At 44.3% G+C, this 19,735-nt stretch overlaps 2 protein-coding genes across 5 annotated transcripts in view; both read right to left on the bottom strand.

The window, feature by feature from the left end:
- Positions 1-13: 13 nt before the first annotated feature.
- On the bottom strand, positions 14-11,608 carry AKAP5 (A-kinase anchoring protein 5). 2 transcript variants are annotated; one of them, XM_019793937.2, is made up of 3 exons: positions 11,505-11,608; positions 7,841-7,942; positions 14-4,297 (listed from the first exon to the last, which is right to left on the bottom strand). In XM_019793937.2, the coding sequence occupies exon 3, from the start codon at positions 4,039-4,041 to the stop codon at positions 2,770-2,772; it is 1,272 nt and encodes a 423-aa protein (XP_019649496.1). In that variant the 5' UTR covers positions 4,042-4,297; positions 7,841-7,942; positions 11,505-11,608; the 3' UTR covers positions 14-2,769. The 2 variants fall into 2 exon arrangements, with proteins under 2 accessions (XP_019649496.1, XP_019649492.1); XM_019793933.2 differs by lacking the exons at positions 7,841-7,942; positions 11,505-11,608 and adding an exon at positions 6,768-6,958.
- A 35-nt stretch (positions 11,609-11,643) lies between these two features.
- The window catches only part of MTHFD1 (methylenetetrahydrofolate dehydrogenase, cyclohydrolase and formyltetrahydrofolate synthetase 1), a 53,537-nt gene continuing 45,445 nt past the window's right edge, over positions 11,644-19,735 (bottom strand). For 2 of the 3 annotated variants that reach the window (XM_011217811.3, XM_019793928.2), the window contains 6 exons: positions 19,457-19,557; positions 18,448-18,625; positions 15,868-15,975; positions 15,175-15,327; positions 13,125-13,218; positions 11,650-11,896 (listed from right to left, as the gene is read on the bottom strand). In XM_011217811.3, coding sequence (XP_011216113.1) covers positions 13,129-13,218; positions 15,175-15,327; positions 15,868-15,975; positions 18,448-18,625; positions 19,457-19,557 — 630 coding nt within the window. In that variant the 3' untranslated portion in view covers positions 11,650-11,896; positions 13,125-13,128. Of the gene's footprint in view, positions 11,897-13,124; positions 13,219-15,174; positions 15,328-15,867; positions 15,976-18,447; positions 18,626-19,456; positions 19,558-19,735 lie in introns of all 3 variants that reach the window. The other variant, XM_034642607.1, reaches the window with a different exon arrangement.

Raw genomic sequence — 19,735 nt, 5'->3', positions numbered from 1 at the left:
AAAAAAAAATAAAATGTTCATTAAAAGCAGCACTTATCACAGCGAATTTAAATGAAAATTAATGTGATATTATTAAATTGCCTTTTAAATGATCATTTAAATCATGTCAGATGGGTATAAACTGAATAGGGACCTATTTATATTCATTTTATGTCTTGTATACAAGGTCCAATTGCTTAAAATAACTACTATTGAAATGAAACATATTTTATAAGAGACTTCCAAGTTATCTGATTCCTGCTTATTTCTGTAACAAGACAATCTGGATCACCTTAGAATTCATTTTAATAAGATTTGGCCAAGTGGCAGGTATACTCAATCAAGACCAGTTAATTTCTGGATTCCTTTTTCAGACTGGAATCCTATTTATTTAATTCACCAGATATTCTCAATAAAAAAGATTAAGGAGGAACCACTTAAGAATGAATGCAGGTAGAGTACACATCTTATCACAAAAACAATCAATTATAATACATTCTAACCAAAAATATATATCAAACCATAGCGGAAAAAAAAATAGTAGAAACCCAGGACTAGAGAAAGTGTTATTTTCTTAACAAAAATAATTAATTACACATATTTATCTCATATCTGTTTTTAAAACTCCCAAATATGCCTAAGCCTTCCAAAATATTTTCAGTCACTGGTAAGCGCTATACTTTGTGTTCATTCATTAGAGATGGCTAAAGAACTTACAATGCAAGTATATTGGCTTGAGCCATTCTTGCAATAAATGTAGATAGGTTTCCTTAAAACACTGTAAAATGCACCAACTTTGATCAGATTTTAAAAAATTGTTCACTTTTGAATATGATATGATATTTGCTGGTAGCCATCCAAGTCCATTAGCACCACATATAGTGAATTAAAAAGAATATTTTTAGGGAGAATGACTTAGCAGTCTTTTTTTTAATGTTTAAAAATTTTACAACTAAAAGAAATTCATTTCTTGAGTAGTATGTTTTGAAAATCCACTTTTGTGTTGCTAAACTGAAGGATTTTTGTGGATTTCTCCTCCCAAGGTTATAGGCATGAAGGTAGAAAAGTCTGGGGGAATAATTTTGTACTTCAGCGAAGAATCTTGCCAATAATATCCATTATTTGGTTCAGTTCCAAAGTCAGATTATGTTTTTCTGCAGGAGGTCTCAAGATGTACTCACAGCAAGAAACAAAGAAGGTTCTATAGGATAAAATAACATATACTTTCTATGCGAATTGATAAATAATGCAAGAAGTCACCAGATCATTTAGTCACCTAATGTACACTCTTTTCTCCAAGAATGTACAAACCCTCTTTAACAAATACCTTGCAACTTGAGTGGAAAGCTCTTTATACTTCCTCTATTGTCAGAATAACGCTGTCCCTCAGTTTGGACAGTGGGGACTATACAATTTGGACCTTTACTGTGAGGTAGGGAAGTGTGTTGTAGTATTATGGCCATTTCACACAAGGAAAGATAGAAACAGTTACTTTTTCAAAAAATATGGCAATCGTTGATGAGATCGGTGATTTAAATAACCAGATAAAATGCAAATAAGCCCTTCTCGTTGTTACATTAAGTTCTTTTTTTTTTTTTTGTAAGGGATTAGCTGGATTGAACATACTGATGAAAAAGTTAATTTTCAAAATCCATGTAAAATGTTTGTTACTGGTGTCTCTTGACACATAGGCACAATGCGAGAATACTGACATTTAAAATACAATGTGCTTTAGCAATAACTTCTCACTTTCTATTCAACCATGAACTTGCCTCATTCTTGGTCAAAAGTAAATAATATTTTCGCTAAGTTATTATGATTTCCTGGGACTTTTACTGCCAGGCTGGCTGTGAATTCCCTCTTTGGGGAGAGGAGGATGAATGTGGTCTCTAGAGAAGCAATCCTGCAAGATGAATCCTACGTTATCTGTGATCATTTGTTACTTGGGCAGTTTGCCTTCTCCTGGACGGAAAACAGTATTTCACTCTTCTTGTTTTTCCTGTTGCTGTTGTTTAGTCTTTTGGGTTTTGCTTCTAACTTTTCGGCAGACGACCCCATGCAGAAATGGATTTAGACAGGTTTGTCTGAGGCAGAAGAAAAATGGAGAGGGACGATGCACTGCCTATTTCCACACCTTTGCACTTGGTAACTATTTGCCTATTTGATATAAATTGTGAATGGCTTTTGCACGGTATTTAAGCAAGACTAGAAAAACACGTTTAATTCAAATATGCACATTCTGCTGCAATTAGGAAAAGGCAATTTTTTTTTTGAGGTAAGACTACTGCCTATGAGCGTAACAACTGTAAATCACACATTCACAAAAATAGCTCACCTTACTCACCATTTTAAACATAAAAGTGCACTGTAAAAAATTTTTTTTTGAAAATCAAATGTGATGTTAACCTATACACAGGATTGAACTATCAAAAGGAAACCAGGCTTTGTGACATCAGAGAATATTAAAGAGTTTCTGGCATACCATAAGTGCTCAATAAATACAGCTTCCTCCCCCCAAGCACCCCAACTTCCACATGTCATTTTAGCAACTCCCTGTATGTCACTTCCATTGCGATCCGTACTAACTTCCTCCAATCCAGAAGCGATTGCATTTCAGTGGTAGGACAGTTTTATAAACTTAATTCTTTAGCACTTCTGGGCTGGAACTGTACCTGTAAATCCCACAGATGACAAATCTCTTATTTGTAACTGAATAAGAATGCCAAAATTTGCAAAGTAATTTAGCATGAAGCTTTTTTTTTTCCCTCCCATGATCTGGAAATTAAGTCACTATAGAAGATTGTTCATTTTATTATCATCAGAGGCCATTTCATTAACCAGCTGTTCTATAGACAATTGGATAGCATTCTTGACAAGAGAAGAAGCTGTTTCTGTTAAGAGTGTTTCGTATTGTTCTGAAGTTCTACCCTCAAAACCACTATCATTAGCAAAAACCCCTACTTGCTCATTTTCAATTGAAATTAAGAATTGCTTAGGGACATTTTTAGATTTCTTAACATCAAATTCACTGATTTCAGTGTCTGTAATAATAATAGCAATTGGCTCCATTCTTTTGCTTTCTTCTGGTTTGGGTTTCTCTGCAGTGACCTCATTTTCTCTCAGCTCTGATTCCTGGCTCAATTCAGTATCTTTCGGCTCACTCTCTTCAGCTACCATCTCTCTACTTTCGTGCTCTTCCCCATTTGGTCCACTTTCGAGGATATTGCTTCTGGCGTCTTCTACAATTTGCTGATCTGGGCTTGCAGGTGGGGGAGGAACCTCAGAAACCACTGGTGGCTGAGGTGCTGTTTCTGAAGTTTCAAGTGGGCTTGCTTGCTGGCCTTGGACACTTTGTTTTTCCTCAATCGTTTCAGTATCTCTTTCAAGGATTAGTGTTGCCGGGTGAATGGCAGAATGCCCCGTATCTAACCCAAGTTCTACTGAAATCACTTTCTCTCCAGCTGTAGTTGTGCTGTTGCTCACATCTGGTTCACAGACCTCATCACCCCCTTTCTGTGAGACATCTTTACTTACATCCTGGGGCAACTGGGTCTTTGCTGCCTGGTCATCTTTTGTATCCAAATGTGCAGCCTCTCCCTGGACTCTGATGCTGCAGTCTGAGTCTTCTATGATTTTGGAATGATTACTTCTTTTCTCTCCTTTTGAGAATTTTATGCAGGGAATCTTAAGTCCGGATTTTGCCTTTTTCTTAGAAACATCAGCATCCTCAGCGCTGATTTCAGGCTGCACTTTAGCCTCAAAGGGCTTCTGCTGCTTTGAAGATTCTGACCTTTTCCTGCGTGTCACCAGACGTTTGATTGAGGCCCAGGCCCCCCCTGGGGGCTGTGGCTGATCCGAAGCTCCTGCTTCTGGGGGACACTTTCTTGCTGTACCAGCAGCTTCAGAGCTAGCTTTGGGCTTCATTGCTTTAGTTGCTTTCTTTCTTCGCTTGAAGCAAAGCACTGATGCTCTTTCCTCCTGTCTCTCATCTTGAGGACTAACTTCTGTGGGTCTCTTCTCATCCTTGCTTTCGACTTGAATTTCGGAAACCGTGGTTTCCATGTTTACATCACACTCGTTCTTTCTCTAGAAAACTATATTCTCTCTTCCTTAGTAGCCTTTATGACAAAAAGGTGGGCAAAAATATGCTACGTAAAATTTCTTCCAGATGTATTCACTCCTTTTGTCTTACTCCATACAGTTGTTTTAGGTGGTTTCTCCAGTGTACAATTCCTAGTTTCTCTCTCACTTATAATTTCTCTCTTTAGTTTCTTCATGAAAGCCCTTTTCTGGATAGCTTTTTGCTTTAAGGATCAACCTGATGAGAGAAAAGAGAGTGGTATTTTATTTCACCATCAGCCTATTGTTTCCTATAGAAAGATTTCAGTTGAATGTATCTGATTCTACCAGGCATGTTTCCCATCTAATAATCTACTGAAATGACTGGAGAATAAAAAATATCAGAAAGATTACAAGGTGAAGCTAGTTTTCTCTGTTCTCTTTAACACTTCAACTTGGATTATTTGCAAATCTGGTATCAGTTCTTTTGTTGTGCTGTCTTTATGGATGTTTATGACTCAAATCCAAGTCAACAAACAGACTTGGATAACAAAACAATGAAGGGCAAAGTGATAAGAAAGCTAGAGTGATTTTCATTACATGTAATAAAGAATTCTGCAGCTGCAAAGGATCTTAGAGATCACTCAAGTCCAGCCAGATGAAGAAAATGAGCTCCAGAGTGGGCAGGTGGAGTGCTGAAAGCCATACAGCTAGAGAAGGTCATAGCCAGAGTTAGAACTGAAGACTGACTCTCCAGGGTTCTTTCCATTACACCATAAGGTTTCTGTTCTAAAAATGTCTGTTCCATCAGAGAGGTGCTACTTTTCATACACACTCTTGGGAAATTTAACATCACTGTCATTCTCCCCTCTTAAATTTAGTTGTATAATTTTGACATTCCGCCCCACCCAAGTATCTACTTTTCCAATGTTTTCCATAATGAGCACATAGTCGAAGGTCAGTAAAAGCGAATGATAACAATAGCTGACATTTATTGGGCAACTCCTGTGCATTGGGATACGCTAAGCACTTTTACACCCATCTCTAATCTTCCTCACATTTCAAAATGAGTAGGTGGTGGTATCACTATCTGCAGAGGAAGAAACTGAGGCATAAGAGCTAAATAACCCGCCCAAGATTACACATCTAGTAGGTAACAGAGATCAGATTCAACCTGATTGCCTGTTTCTGAAGCCCATGCTTGGAAAGTGGGCATTAGAATTTTATCAGAAAAATGAATTGTCTGGAGATACTAATCTGCACTTAGAGTCACTAGTCAAGAATTTTTAAATTGTGTTTTATTTAACCATAAGGCAGCCCTCTAGAACCAAGACTAGGTTGAATTCTTGCTATTTTAAAACCAAGCTTTTGAAATTCTTTATATTTTGTTTTCTTGGTTCTGGAACTAATTTGAAAGCCAAATAGAATTGATAAGCTATGCAATTGGCAAACTGATTAGTTATACAGAAACATAAAATGAATCCACAGGATAGTATGACAGCACCAGTGAACACAGACGAGGTGATGATCTAACAAAAGGTGTATTAATTTTTGCTGATGGATGTCCTAAAATAAGGGGACTCTTTCCTTGTACTGTTTTTGCGTAAATCCTTCAGCGCTGAAGGTTTATTTGGGTAGCTCTTGATTCTATGAACCACAAAAGGAACTGGGACTCAGATAATCAGTTAATGATGTAAGTAAACATTCCCTTAGCTTGGGAGTTACGGACTCTGTGCCCCTGACAAAAAGACAAGTCATCCTAGAACAGCGATGGAACTAAAATATGAACATTGTACAGTGTCCCCCCTCACATAATGCTTCCATAAGCCCTAGAACCACAGCTGATTACAGCTCTCTTAAGTCTTATCGCGTCTTGGAGTTCTCAGCACCTGAGAGTTTTTACCAACCAGAGGATATATAACAGAAATACTGAAATGAGATCATGCTTCAGACGGTACGATTTGAAGTTAACCTGGATTGCCCAAAGACACCTGCTTGAGAAGCTCACTTGAATGTACATTACGGCAGAAATAAAAAATACCCAAACAGAAACCTAACTGAAATGGGAAAATACAATCTGGAGACAATAAAACTTTGCAGAATGTTAGCGTGCAAATGATTCTCCTTAATCGGCACGGTGCTTTTATCGCCGCGGTAATGTTAGAGTCCGTGTGTCATTTCCTGACAATCGCAGTCTAACGCCACTTTTCCCCTTGAGCGGGGAAGCACGGAGGCCAAGAGCAAGCCCTTCGGGAGGAAAGCTGGGACTCTCTCCCAGCGCCGGGCGCGGACCACCAAGCGGCCACCCGGGGAAGGCGGCTGGTTCCGACTGGACGCGCCTCGCGGCACGAGCCCGAGCGCAGGACCGAGTACTTAAAAAGGAAAGCGCCGGGGGCGTGGGACAGAGCGCCCAGCTTCAGGCTATCTGCACAATTATTAACGGCCAAATCACATTTCCCTCACATACGGGTAAGGGCGAGAAGCGGTACCGGCAACCCACGCTGCAGCGATGAGCTGTAACGCGAAGAGGGTGGGTGGGCACAGCTGACGAGGGTCGCGCTGGCTGGAGGTTCCGGCGGACAAACGACCCCTCCCGGTTCTCACCCCGGCCTCCTCAGGGGCCGGGACTGCGGGTGTCCAGCGGGAACCTTCCGCCCACCCCGCCGCGCAGGCGGCCAGCGGACATGACACGGGCCCGGACCCCGTCCCCCCCCGGCCCCCTCACTTACCCACGGTGCCTGGGTCCCTGGCGACCCTGCTACTGAGGTCGGGGGGCCGCTCGCGGGGCCGGGCGCCCAAGCAGCGGGGAAGCCCCGGTCGCACGGGCAGCGAGCAGCCCTCTGCAGTGGGACCGCAGCCGGCGGCGCCCCCTCCCCAGAGCGCGGGGAGCGACAGCCGGCGGCTCCAATGCGCGCTGGGCGGGCGGGCGCGGGGCGGGGCCAGGGCGCGGGGGCGCGGGCGCGGGGGCTGCCTGCGAGCGGCTCGCCCCGCCGCGTGGGAGCGCACCTGGCACTCCTGGCCCCCGCGCGAGTCCCCGCGGCGCGACCACGTGCAGCCACGGCAGCGGACCACCCAAAGGGAGGGCTGGCAGATGGGGTGGGGACCGGGGGAGTGAGCCCCGCATTTTCTGAGACGCAAAGTAGCAACGTTTGGTTTTAAATTAGGGGCACTCTCATTTAAGCACCCCCCACAACACGCCGAGTATTTAAAGACACGGCAGATATTACCTTTAAAAGGTAGGGTTAAAAACTGTGCAGGGTGAAAGCTTGTTTGGGGAAAAAAATTACATCTATGAATTGAAACAACAACAAAAAACTTTCCTAGGAGTGGCTTTGGGTGTAACGGTGTTATTATGGTTCATTGCCAAATACTCTTAGAAGCCCAAGACCCCAGACCCTTGTCTCCCTAGTCTAGGCGGCAGGTAGAGGTGATCCGATGTGTCTGCGGAGGAGGTTAGAAGGGCACAGCAACCCAGCCCCATCCATCTTTTACACCTTATTTCCGATGTCTGCTTAAGCTTGTCCCTCTCAATCAAGCGGGGGTGGGGAACGGGAGATGGCTTCCCTCGCAATTTCAGTCCCAGAGCCCTTTGGCACAGGCAGCATCTACCCTCCACCGTGACTGGAGGGCTAGGTTGCGTATTTTCATACATTTCCTGGGTCTTTAAACAAGTTGCTAGCCGTAACAAAAAACACCGCAAGCATTTATTTTATTTGTACACACAACGCACTGGTTTCATTAACCAATGAAAGGTATTGCTGTGAGGGCTTAGGTGACATGCTTCGGGTTTAACGTTACCTACCGCGGCTTTCCCGGGAGTTCCAGCTGTGAGGTCCTCCCGAGGGCTGAGTAGCGCGATTGGCTCCTCCTGGGCCCTCCCCGGCAAACCAAGCAGACGAAGAACCTATTAAGGTGGAGTAAAGAATTACCGAAAAGCAGTTGTACTTACCTTTCTTTGATAGGATCATGGTCTTTGGGGAAGTAAATCTCAGTTACCCGCTTTTGGATGTTTTTCTAGGAATCTGTTTTCCCTTTGTAAGGTTCAGTAGCTCTCACTGACACTTAAGAAAGAACCATTAGGACACAATAGCAAAGCTGACTCTAAGTTGTCAGAAATTTAAGGTAAAATTAGAGACAAGAGCTGTAAAACAGGAAAATCCCTAAGCATCTGCCTTGGTTGTAATGAAGAAGTCAGTCTATCTTTGTGCTGTCAGCAAACACCAGTCTGTGAAAATGTCATTTATGTCCCCAGATGGGTTGCTAACCCTGCTTACTGACACTTTTGAACTTTAAACAAGCCGAAAGAAATCCATGCCACTCATAACTAATTGAGATGCTATTACTAAGATCCAAGTATTCCCAAATCTACTAGAGCTAGGTGTTTGCAACAATTTCAAGCAAAAATAAGATGAGCTTATCCAGATGATGATAGGGTAGAACAGCTGTCTTACTAGGAAGGAGTTGGAAGTGAGACAAGGGATAGGTTAAAACAATAAAGGCCTCCTAAATGACTTGTAAATCTTATTCCACTTTTCTTAAAAAGGGGGGGGAACTGATGAAAGGGAATTGAAGGGCGGTAAGAGGTAAATTGATTTTGTATTTTAAGAGATTTTTTTAAGGTATACTTCAAATAACTCAACCTCCACCACACACACACTCAAAAGAATATAGTACTAGAAATGAAACACTGCACTGTGACCTTTCTTCAGGATATGACTAGAATCTGATGCCATATCTAAGTTTTAAGAAATGTATCCAGTACTTCATGCATGAAAGAAACCTGTCATCCCTGAATTCACTTAAGTGACAGTGAGCTATTACCCATATCACTGTCTGCTACTCCATTAGTAACTTTTGATTATATAATGAGAAGCAGGCTATAAATATATTTCTCCAATCTGATGAGAAATTATTCTACCTACAGCTTATCTTGTTAATATCACCAGACACAGTGTGCCAAGAGAATAGCTTGCATATTCATCTGAACTCCTATTTATCTGATCTCAACTGAGCATAGCATTTCTCCCATCCTGGTCCCCAACCACCCATGGCCTGGGCCTGTAGCTACCAAAAATGACTTATAACTCCTTAGTAAAATTCTTACGTTTTAGAAAACTTCTGGGAATAAGCCCTCCACCCCCTTCCCTGGTGCACCATTAAATGAACCTGTGGGTCGTTTCCTGGTATTTTGATCTGTTTCTAGGCACCATCAGGGTTGTACCAGTGAACAAAACAGTAGTTCTGTTGTAATCAGCTTTGCTTGGTAGCACACAAATGCTGCCTCTTCCGAATTAAGAGTATATATGCATCTTCAGTGCATGGCAACAGCCCCTGAAGTGCAGAATAAGGGGTCCGATCTGTTTATCAGTAACATTACAAATATGGGGTGGGAATGCATGAGTGGCCCAGAGAAGCGTTAAGAACAGTGATCTGGAAGGGTTCCTAGCCCCAAGGTAAAGGCACTGGACCTTGTCTGACAACACATACTAGTATGTACCCCAAGCACTAATGCTCCTACTTCCTCCTCAGATCTTCAATTAGCCTGCAGTTATTTAATCCTACATGCCATCTCTTTCTCACTTTCATTTTTTTAAGTAATCTCTACCCCAACGTGGGGCTCAAACTCCTCACCCTGAGACCAAGTCACATGCTCCACCAACTGAGCCAGCCGGGCACCTCTTTCACACTTCTTAATCACACATTTAAGAATCAATTCCACAAAACCCACGCTCTCAGTAATTGCTCAGCAGCATTTCTAACCTCTTTATTTCTTCCCTCTGCTTCTGCCACCTTTTATCATCCCTTCCTTCTGGAGGGAAGTGAAATGGGCACAGCTTTCTGCCTGTCACAAATGGGAAATCTATTTCTGTGCCGCCTGGCAGAGGCTGGCTTCTAGGAACAGCTCTGACAGGCAGAATGCTGGTAAAGAGCAAAGGCTTTAGAGTCAGAGGACTTTAACAAGTTTATCTGGTAGGCAACAGCAGTGCAATTTAAGTTTACCTTTCTGTAAAATGGAGATATAAACCTAATTTACAAATTTGTTCTACTATAATTTCTCTCTACCCATTTCTAGCCAAAGGCCAGCTCTCATTTTGAAGCTAACGGTCACTTTTGAGCAATTCCGCTGCTAACAATTTATCCAACAGATGCTTCAACACAAATTGCACTGATACATAAGAGAATATTCCGTGCTCGCTCGTTTGTAAATGCAAAACCCATGAAACAATGGTAAGTGTCCATAGTAAATGTTTAAATACTACACAGCTGTAACAAACAAGGTGAATCTCAAACTGCTGATGTAGTAAGATCCCAAGATATCCTGCCAGGTGGAAAAAGCAACTTGTACCATTTGAATTTTTACTGAAGACATATTTTACTACTACTTAGGAAAATTCTTGCATTAATGATAGCCCATTCATTCCAAACAATATCTAGTAAAAACAATTTGCATTCCTTATTAGGGCTTTGTTTATCATCTTTGGCTTATAAAACTCCACTCACCCTCTCCCACCAATTGTGGTCACTATTCCTATCAATTGTGTTCACCCACATGGCTTTTGGGGATACTAGGAAGCCTGAATCCTTCAAGATGATCTTTAAGTCACCATGTCTGAAAATAGACTGCTTTCTTCCCTTATTTACAAAATGAATTTCCAGCAAGTCCCGTGCCAGATGAGGTCTTATGGGACATTTTAAAAAAAACATCAAAAACAGTGAACTCTGTGCAGACTGGGCCCGCATGATGCTTTGAAGCAGGAACTGACGACATCATTGTGTACAATGTGCCAGGCACCGTACAAAGCTTGGTGAAGCTGGGGCTCTGCACGGACGACTCCTTTGCCATATAACCACAAAGCACGGCCATCACGTCTCTGGATGGCAAAACTGACTGTATTATAACACCGATGTGAACCTAAGGAATTAAAGATAATAAAGCCAAGGACACCAGGAAAAATACTGCTCCGCCAATGCCAGCAGTGTTTATACTGGCATCAGTGGGGACACAACATCTTCTGGAAAGATCCAATGCAGGAAGACAAGGGGGAAGAGGGAGGAAAGAGCAGGAGAGGAAGAACTGAGACAGAAGCTAAAGAACAAGAGAAGGGAAAACATTTCAGGGAAAAAGCATTCTGGAGGGAGAGGTGGAGCCCAGGCACAGCTCAATAAATATTTGCTGAACCGACAGAGCAGATAGGGTTCACCTACAGTTAGTACTTTATGACCATCCTTCCTGAGAACTTCAAAATAAATGGTGCTAAGGCTGTGACAGAAATGGGAATTCCAAGGAAGTTCAGGACAAAAACCTATATAAGCAATACTTTCTCAGGTTAAAAAAAAGAAAGGAATAATATGGAAAGGTGTATGATAAAAAGGCACATCCTCTATACCCTACTTCCTCCTCAACACTATCAGGAGGTCTCCTGATGACGTGTCCTCCCAGAAATCTGCAAGCATGTGCCATTTACCCTTTTAAACACAAGTGTCACAAAGTACATGTTGCAACTTGCTTCTTCGGTCCTGGGCTCTACCGGCAAGTGGGCTCCCACAGGATGGCCAAGATCCCGCAGCACAGGCTGTGAACGCTAGAGTTTGTATTTAAACATCCAGATCGCAAAATCATTTCCTTTTATTCTGTGGAACTTCAATAAAGCAGACTTGTGCATGATTTATGTTAATTTATACATGATGGTGGGAATTAAGACCGAAGAAAGGCTACTGGGGAAACGCCTGCTCTTCATTTCCTACGATCTTCAGGGCAGGGGCTGACTTCTCTCGACTTCCCCACACCTCCTAACCAACAGTCGGCCTGAATGGACACCGGCCAAATGTTCGGAGCAGCTTCTTGAAGAGGGGCAATCTAGAAGGAAAAAGAAACGAGAAGTAAACATTTCCTCGGCCCTTGCACGCTGCCCCACTCCCCTCTGACGCTGCCAAAGCCGGTCAGGTCTCCAGCCTCTCCACGACCACCTCTGTAGGGTTGGCCCGCAGGCCTGAAAACAACACACCGCACTTGCTATGTGAAGACTGTTCAAGGCCAGGCCAGGCATGAGCCAGAGGGACATTCCCAGTGTCACAGAAGCCCTCCTGAAGGACAGTGTTCCCAGGCAGCAAGCACACCGTCTCCTCTCTGGAAGCAACCATCCTTATGGCTGCCTAGAAGAGGACTAGACTGCTTCCACCTGGACCTCTACGTTTTTAAACAATGTGAGGGCTTCAGTTTTGCTTATGATCCTTTGATAGCCTTGTTTTTTCTAGCATTTCTCAATTCCTCCCTCCTAGGCTTGTAACTCTAGGTTCCTCGCAGCTGTCAGGATTCTCCTTCATGACTGCCCAGATCAGGACTCGGTTTCCTGAAAACCATGTCTTCCTTTTTCTTGGCTGAGTCCCCATCTTGCCAGAGTACACTGCTAAATACCTTCGTAGGGAGCGAGGTGCGGCGGCAAACCCGCACGCGTCTGAAAGCACCTGGACAGATCCGGTGGGGCCTAAGTGCAGGTGCAAAGTCAGCTCGGAGGGGATTCCTCCATTGTCTAAAAGCCCCTTCGTCTGATAAGAAGACAGGTGTTCACTCTAATTCCCATTTTCTCACAGACAAGCCATTTTTTCTTTTCTGGAAAAGGCTTTTTAGGATTACATTTTCAATGATCTTGAAATTTCAGCTGGGTGTGTTCAGGGAAGGCTCATTCATTGTGATGAGTACTTGGGGACCTTTCCCTTAAGATCCCAAGTATTCCCGGACTGGTCCTGTTTCCTTTTCTTTTCTACTTTCAGGGACATTTACCCAACTTCTGCCTGCTATCTACTCAAAGTACACAGACCTTAGCCCAGCCTCCATGGCAGTCCCTCCAGAGTTCACTAGAAGGTGGCTTTCTCCCCTACACTGCTCCGTGACAAGCCATGCTCTTCCTCCAAAACTGTGGAATATTTCCTCCACTGGTCACTGCTAGCTCTCCCCTCAGTGACATTTAGAAAGAAAAGTTTTGAAAGCATTCGAATTTGCACTTTCAGAGCTTTTGCTGGGAGTCCCATAATTCATAAATACACTTCAAAGGAAAAAAGCAAATCTCTTACCAGTAACAACTCACCTGTTTAGAACAACCCATTCACCTGTTCAGTTTCAGGGTCCAAATCAATATCATAGAAACAGGGCCGCGTGGGGAGTCCAGGCATTGTGCTCATCTAGGAGACGTGAAATAGCATGAAAAATAAAGTGATCCTTGTTTCCACCCTCCCTTCTGATAAAAAGCCTGAGGCACAAAGACAGAATACTATTTCATGGTTGTCAATAAAGTGGTATTCTTCTTGTTACACACTGAACACCAAGTCACTGATCCTGTTATGACCCCAAAGAGAAGCGCCCGTGTCCTTCAGCATGCCAAATGCCAGGCTTCACCGCCGTCTTCCAGACGGACAGTTTTAACAAGGAGTAGCAGGAGGTCCTTCCACCTTCACGTGAGGTCTAGGGCAGGGGCTGGGGAGGCTGAGTCGTCACCTCCTCCCCTCTCACGAGACCAAAATGGGATGGGGGGCTTCTCTGCTTTGTAATTTTGTTTTAACGAGTCTTGCAACAATGCCTCTATGTTTTTGCTTTAGTAACACATTAGGAATTAGCATCCTTTAGCTTGGGCCAAGACATTTCTGTACAAAGTCTAGATAGCTCTATAATCACTATTCTTACTGGTCCAGTTTGGCCTTCTAAAACTGAGGGTGTAATGCCTATAGATTACATTTGTACTTACTTCTTTTCTCAAGACTGGGCTTTGACAAATATCTACTTAGCTGCAGATCCATAAGGCTTGTAAGTAAAAACTCAGTACACTTTCACCTGTAACAACGTCTTGTATAACAAACACATACAAGTTCCCAATCAGATCCAGACAGGAGATGAATTAAAGCTGAACTTCTACAACTCAACTGTAACTTATCAGGACATTGTACAGGGATCTGAAATTGGTCTCTACTTGGGAACTCTGTAAGCAACTGCTGGGTGTGGGAACAAGAAAGGGGAAGGAAATGATTGTTCCTTAGACCCAGCAGAGAAGCCTGAAGATGACATTAAAGATAACGGGCTTATGCCCACTGGTGTAGACATCCATGTGCATGTTGGTAGAAAACTCTAAAGATGGCTCCCGAAACAGTAATTAGGATTTTCAGTATTTTCACTCTTTCCCAGAGGACTTTTTTCCACCATAAACACTGGCACTTGTCTGACCACTGTTGTTACGTGATGCTATTGCCCTACGCTGACAGCTGAGGGGAGCAGGGCACATGTCTTTAATAACTTGCCCAAGGTCAGAACCAGCAGTGAAAATGTTTCACGTTACATACTTTCGACTCTATGATGCCACCTCCTACCACTTTCTTACTATCCTGAAAGACTAACATAGCTCCAATAGGAGATCTATTGGTTTCTTTTTCATTGTGAACTGGCTGTTTAATAGGTCAATCTTGTACCACAGGTAAGTACAAGCTGTAGGTGTAGGGCAGATCAAAGGGGGAAAGCGAGGCACAGGGTAGCGTTAACCTGGGACAGTCAGCCCCAACTGCCACTGAGCCCCTGTCCCCCCCCCCCCCCCCCCCCCCCTCCCTGTGAACAAGGCTCCTCTCTCCAGATACATACAATTCCTAAGATAAAGAACCATCTGATAACAAATGCATATTGAAGTGGAAATAAGTGACCTCACTTGTCATATATACAGGGTTCATTTGCATTTTAAGGGGGAAATTCTTTACTCAGAAACAATGAATTCCCAATGAATTTCAGGCCTAAGCTCCAGGCCTATCAAGAAGACCCGGGAAGGGCAGAGCCTCTGTCCCTACTTCAAAGGACGGTCCTGTGAAAGGCGCCCAGTGAATGTCAGTTGTGATTATACATTAGCACTATCACAGACGATCAATGAGGCCTGTGCTGGATTCAGTCAAGGTCATACTGCCCCTGGGAAATAGAACTGTTATTTGTTACAAGCAGTCATGGCTTCATCCTGGAACCGACACCAGGACGGGCCACAGCCAGAGGGGTAATCCTAATGGGCTGGACTCCAGCTTGCTGCTCAGCGATGAACTCTGCTCAGCTGACACTGGCTTGATGACTTCGGTGACCAGTTTCAGACGCGAAGGCCCGTAGCACTTACTTACCGTCCCTACCAAAGGGTACAGAAAACCGGCCCCGACGCTGGCGCGAATGTCACGGATGGGCAAGACAAAGCCTGTGGGCACACCCTTCTGCTCTGGGTTATGAGACAAGGACAAGTGTGTTTTGGCCATGCAGATGGGCAGGTCCCCAAAGCCCTGAGGAGGGAAGGGAAAAAGCAGGACCAATGACAAGGTGACAGTACAACAAAGCACACCTGGGCATTGTCATGACACAGAGCCTTCAATTTATTTAAAACACCCAATTCCTCTTATACCCACCTGGACCTCACTGACCCCGAGCTTAGTTATTATAGATCCAAAAAAAAAAAAAAAAAAAAAATCTCTTGGGTGAGAGAGGTAAATACCCACAATTATATTCCAAAAGTGAGTATTGTCATTTCCATCTACATAACCAATTAAAAATGCTAGTTTGGAGCAGACATGAGAACACAACTGAAGGCAGGCTCTCAACATTTGAGGAAGACACTCCCTATTTCTTCATGGCTTTTCCGCACATTCATATACCACCTCTGGGTAGATATAGGCCTGGACCTCCTCATCCAAACTCAGTATTCAGAGGGGAAAGGGCTATCCCCCAGAGAAATGAGGCAGTGGGCACCCTGCAGGGCTGGGAGACTTGGGGGGCTCTGACTCCAGGCCCCTCGGTAAAGGAGTAAAAGAGCAACCACTACCTACCTGTTTTGTGTAGACTTCGGCTTTGTGTTGAGCTTCAGGAAGCAGTTCAATGTCATCAGCCCCATAAATCTTCTGAGCAATGATCCTGATTTTATCCTCAACTGGGAGCTAACAGACAAGAACGAGAGGGGAGATGCCATCACTGGGCGCACATGATGACACTGAACTGGGACAGGGCCACATTCCAGGTCAGAGTTCCCAAGAGGGTGAGAAGATGCTTTTATACACACACACACACACACACACACACACACACACACTTAAAGATTTTATTTATTTGTCAGAGTGAGAGAACATGCACAAGTGGGGGGAGGGGCAGAGGCAGAGGGAGCAGGGAGCCCGATTTGGGACTCGATCCCAAGATCCTGGGATCATGACCTGAAAAGGCAGATGCTTAACCAACTGAGCCACCCAGGCACCCCTAAATACACATATAGATATGCAAATAGTTTGAGGTATATTTGGGTTAGAAACATTTTCTTTTAATACCAAGCTCCAGATATTTCAAGTGGAAAACGTCCCATAGAGGTAAAGTTAACTGTGTGTGTGTGTGTGTGTGTGTGTGTGTGTACATGCACACGTGTGCATAATTTAGGATGTCCTTAGGTACATCATTAACAATACTACTGACTACCCAAGAATACTTATTTCCTCATAAACACAAAGAAATGTTCCAACGCTGGAGATGAGACTCACGTCAAACCAGACCCGGGATACTACTGATGAAAGAAGGCAAACGATATCCATCCAATAACCCCCAGTTTGTATACGAGAGGCAGGTGCTATTTTTAACACAACATATTGACTGCGGATTGCTGTTGCTTAGAAATGGTCGTAAAAAACAAATCATTTACATATTAAAAAAAACCAACCCGCTGACTTACATGATCACCATGCACCGGAGTGTTGTGGAAGGCTATGAAGCAAACAGCGCCAGGCACGGAGGCCGGGGTGTCCCACCCAGTGAGAGCCACCCCCCAGCGCTGCTCCTCAGGGGCAACACGGTGCAGAGCAAACAGCCTAAGGACAGACTGCCGACGGGAAATGGGAACGCTACTTGGACGAGCAAAGTACTGAAATTCGGCAACATATCTGCCTCTACGCTCCCCAGCAACTAAGGCCAAGAGGACATATGGGGCAAATGTCGTTTTCTGAAAGGAGCAACAATCTATAAAGATAAAAATCCCTTCTGAGCTAAGCAGTGATAATTTATGAAGAGGCTTTGGATAACAGACAAAAATAGAGTGTCTATTCAGCTGCGGTTTGATAAAGACGGGACAGAGACTGCTTCATGTGCGTCTTATCACTGGAGCTTCATAAATGCCAAGGCACATGCAGAGCTTCTGAAACAAAAGTACTTTCGCTGACGGGTGACTGAAGACCAACGGATGCTGAACAAGACAAAAAGTGGCAGCCTCCTGTTTGTCGGAACAAGAAGAGTTCCAAGTAGAAATGAGAGATAAAGTCCTCGTCACTCCACGTCCTCGGGGCCTCCTGCTGGCCTCCCAGGACTGGGGTTCCGAACTCAGGCACCGTGGAGAGAGCTCAGAGCACCTATAAATGCTTTTGTTGCACTTGTGTGCAGATTTGTGTTTATGGCTCTTCCTAAAAATATGACTGGTTGAACAGATACTCAAACCAGTCTATAAAACTAAAGCTCAATAAGAAAATGTCAACGTCCATAGGACAACGTTAACAACACGTCAGTGTATTTTATCTGCAAAGGGCAAACAGAAACAAGAGAAGGTTGATTCAAGAATACTGGTTTCCTCCGTCTACCTTTTTGTGGCTGATTTTGAAAGTCTATGCTTATCTTTTAGAAACCAAGCCAAGAACCAGCCTGGAAAATATAAGCAGAAATTATATACCACATCCATCCCACGTTCCTAAAGAAGTTTCCAGTTGTTGTGGGCATACTTAATGTCCAACCCCATCCTGAAATACATGGGCAGAAAACTGAAAGCAAAATACAGCCCTACGGTGAGCACAAGCTCTCTCCGAACTAACTGCTATGAGAGCACAGACTAAGCAGTGCCTCTTCGAGTTACTCAGTGACGGAAAGAACGCTGAGCCCTGCCGGGGTGCTCTGGCTTTGCACCCAACAGCTTCTCTGAACTTGAGGCAGCCCCGAAGCAGGAAGTGAGCTGAGGAGAACATGGCTTTCCCCAGTTACTGGGAAGTAGTCAGAAAACTTTTCTGAGCTTGGTGTAGCCCCTTGCCAATTTGTCACAACATGGCTGGTGCCTCGGGTTCAAGGCTGTCGTGAATTACACTCCTGGTCCTACATTAACCCTTTCTCCTGCCAGCAAAGGGAATGTACTGTGAGTCTTTTCAAAAGTTAGGCCGGGAGCCAACCTCCCAGAGCATTCTTCTGGGGACCTGCTACTCTGTAAGTAAGCAGCAACATGTGTTGGTAAGACAGCTGTCTGGGGTTGACAGCCTAGGCTGTGGTGGTGTAACTCAGCTACATGGGAATCAAACCCACAGGGCTGAAGATGCTAAACATAGGCTCTAAAGAGAGGCAGCCACATAGAAACCTCATAGTGCTTTCTTTTTGTTTCCACACAGAAAGTAACTCACCTTGAGGTCATAAAGGAGCTGGAAGCTGCTGGGAGCCTGAGCTGCTCTCTGGACGGCCTGAGCTAGGGCTAAGGCGCCCTTGCCCCCTTCTGCCCAGTGCGTGCACTTCACAGCATCAAAAGCCCCATGTTCTTTGGCAAGGCGGCTGACAAGGTCCAGCTCAGCCTCCGAATCTGTCCTGGAAAGGCAGCAATTCGTGTTAAAGCACTGCGGACGGTCAGAGAGAACGATCTCTATCTTGTGTTTTTGCCATGAAAACTCTAGTGAGTTACTCACTGAGAAATGGAAATGAATCAAGTAATACTGACTGGGTTTGACTCCTAACTCCACAACTTACTATCTGGCTGACCCTTGGCCAGTTATTTAAACCTTATATGCTTTGGTTTCCACGTGGTAAAACGGGAATAACCATAGCACTTACTCCCCTGGGCTGTCATGAGGCTTAGATGACAAATACATGCAAAATACTGGAACATTCCAGGCACATCACAGGAATCAATAAATACTAGCTCTTTAAAACTTTTGTCTCCCGTTCTGCTGTGGTTTGACCATTATAACAAGACCCAAACTAGCACTCCAATACCTCAACAACCCTACGCAAGTTCTCGCTTGCAGGAACATTTCTAGCACAACATGTTTGACTCTGTCAAGATAACATCGCACTAGACCTACTGAAATAAGGGGACTCCATAGGGCCATGACCTTCTGTTAGCATAAAAGGCCTCTAGAGAGCAAAAAAGAACATTTTCTTTCAGGTCTGTGTGGCCTCCAGTGGAAAAGGGGAGCCGTGAGAGCCGCATCTGACCCCAGACCCTCCATGGGAGGAGTGACAAGTTTGCGGTGGCATCCGTGGTACCTCTCCCATCGGGGGCTGCCAGAGCAGAGGCTTCATAACCAATACCAGCAACTGAGGAACAAAATGAAGCTGACCACGGCGCCACACCATTAGCTCCAGGAGGTGGTTTCCGGCTACTTTTCACCGTCCCCCTGGACTCCTCTTTGTACTTACTTGAATGCGTTCACGGCCACTACCACTGGAACTCCAAACATTCTGGCATTTTCAATTTGTTTCCTTAAGTTACTGAAACCTTTTTCAACCAGCTCCAGGTTCTGTAAGAACAAAAGGGAAAAGTCCACAAGGTCGGCGGCATGTTTTTCTTAAAAGGGAACGCGTCTCCTGGGGCCAGTAGCCGCTCACTGTCAGAACAAGCCCACAGCAGGTCTCACACGGTGGTGAGGGGGAGCTGGGGAGGTGTAACCATGCGCCAGCCTATGACGCTGGCGTGGA

This window comes from Ailuropoda melanoleuca, chromosome 14 (genome assembly GCF_002007445.2).
Source record: "Ailuropoda melanoleuca isolate Jingjing chromosome 14, ASM200744v2, whole genome shotgun sequence".
Taxonomy (NCBI): Eukaryota; Metazoa; Chordata; class Mammalia; order Carnivora; family Ursidae; genus Ailuropoda; species Ailuropoda melanoleuca.
Note: the sequence above shows the minus strand (reverse complement) of the source record. Positions and strands in the feature narration are given on the sequence as shown.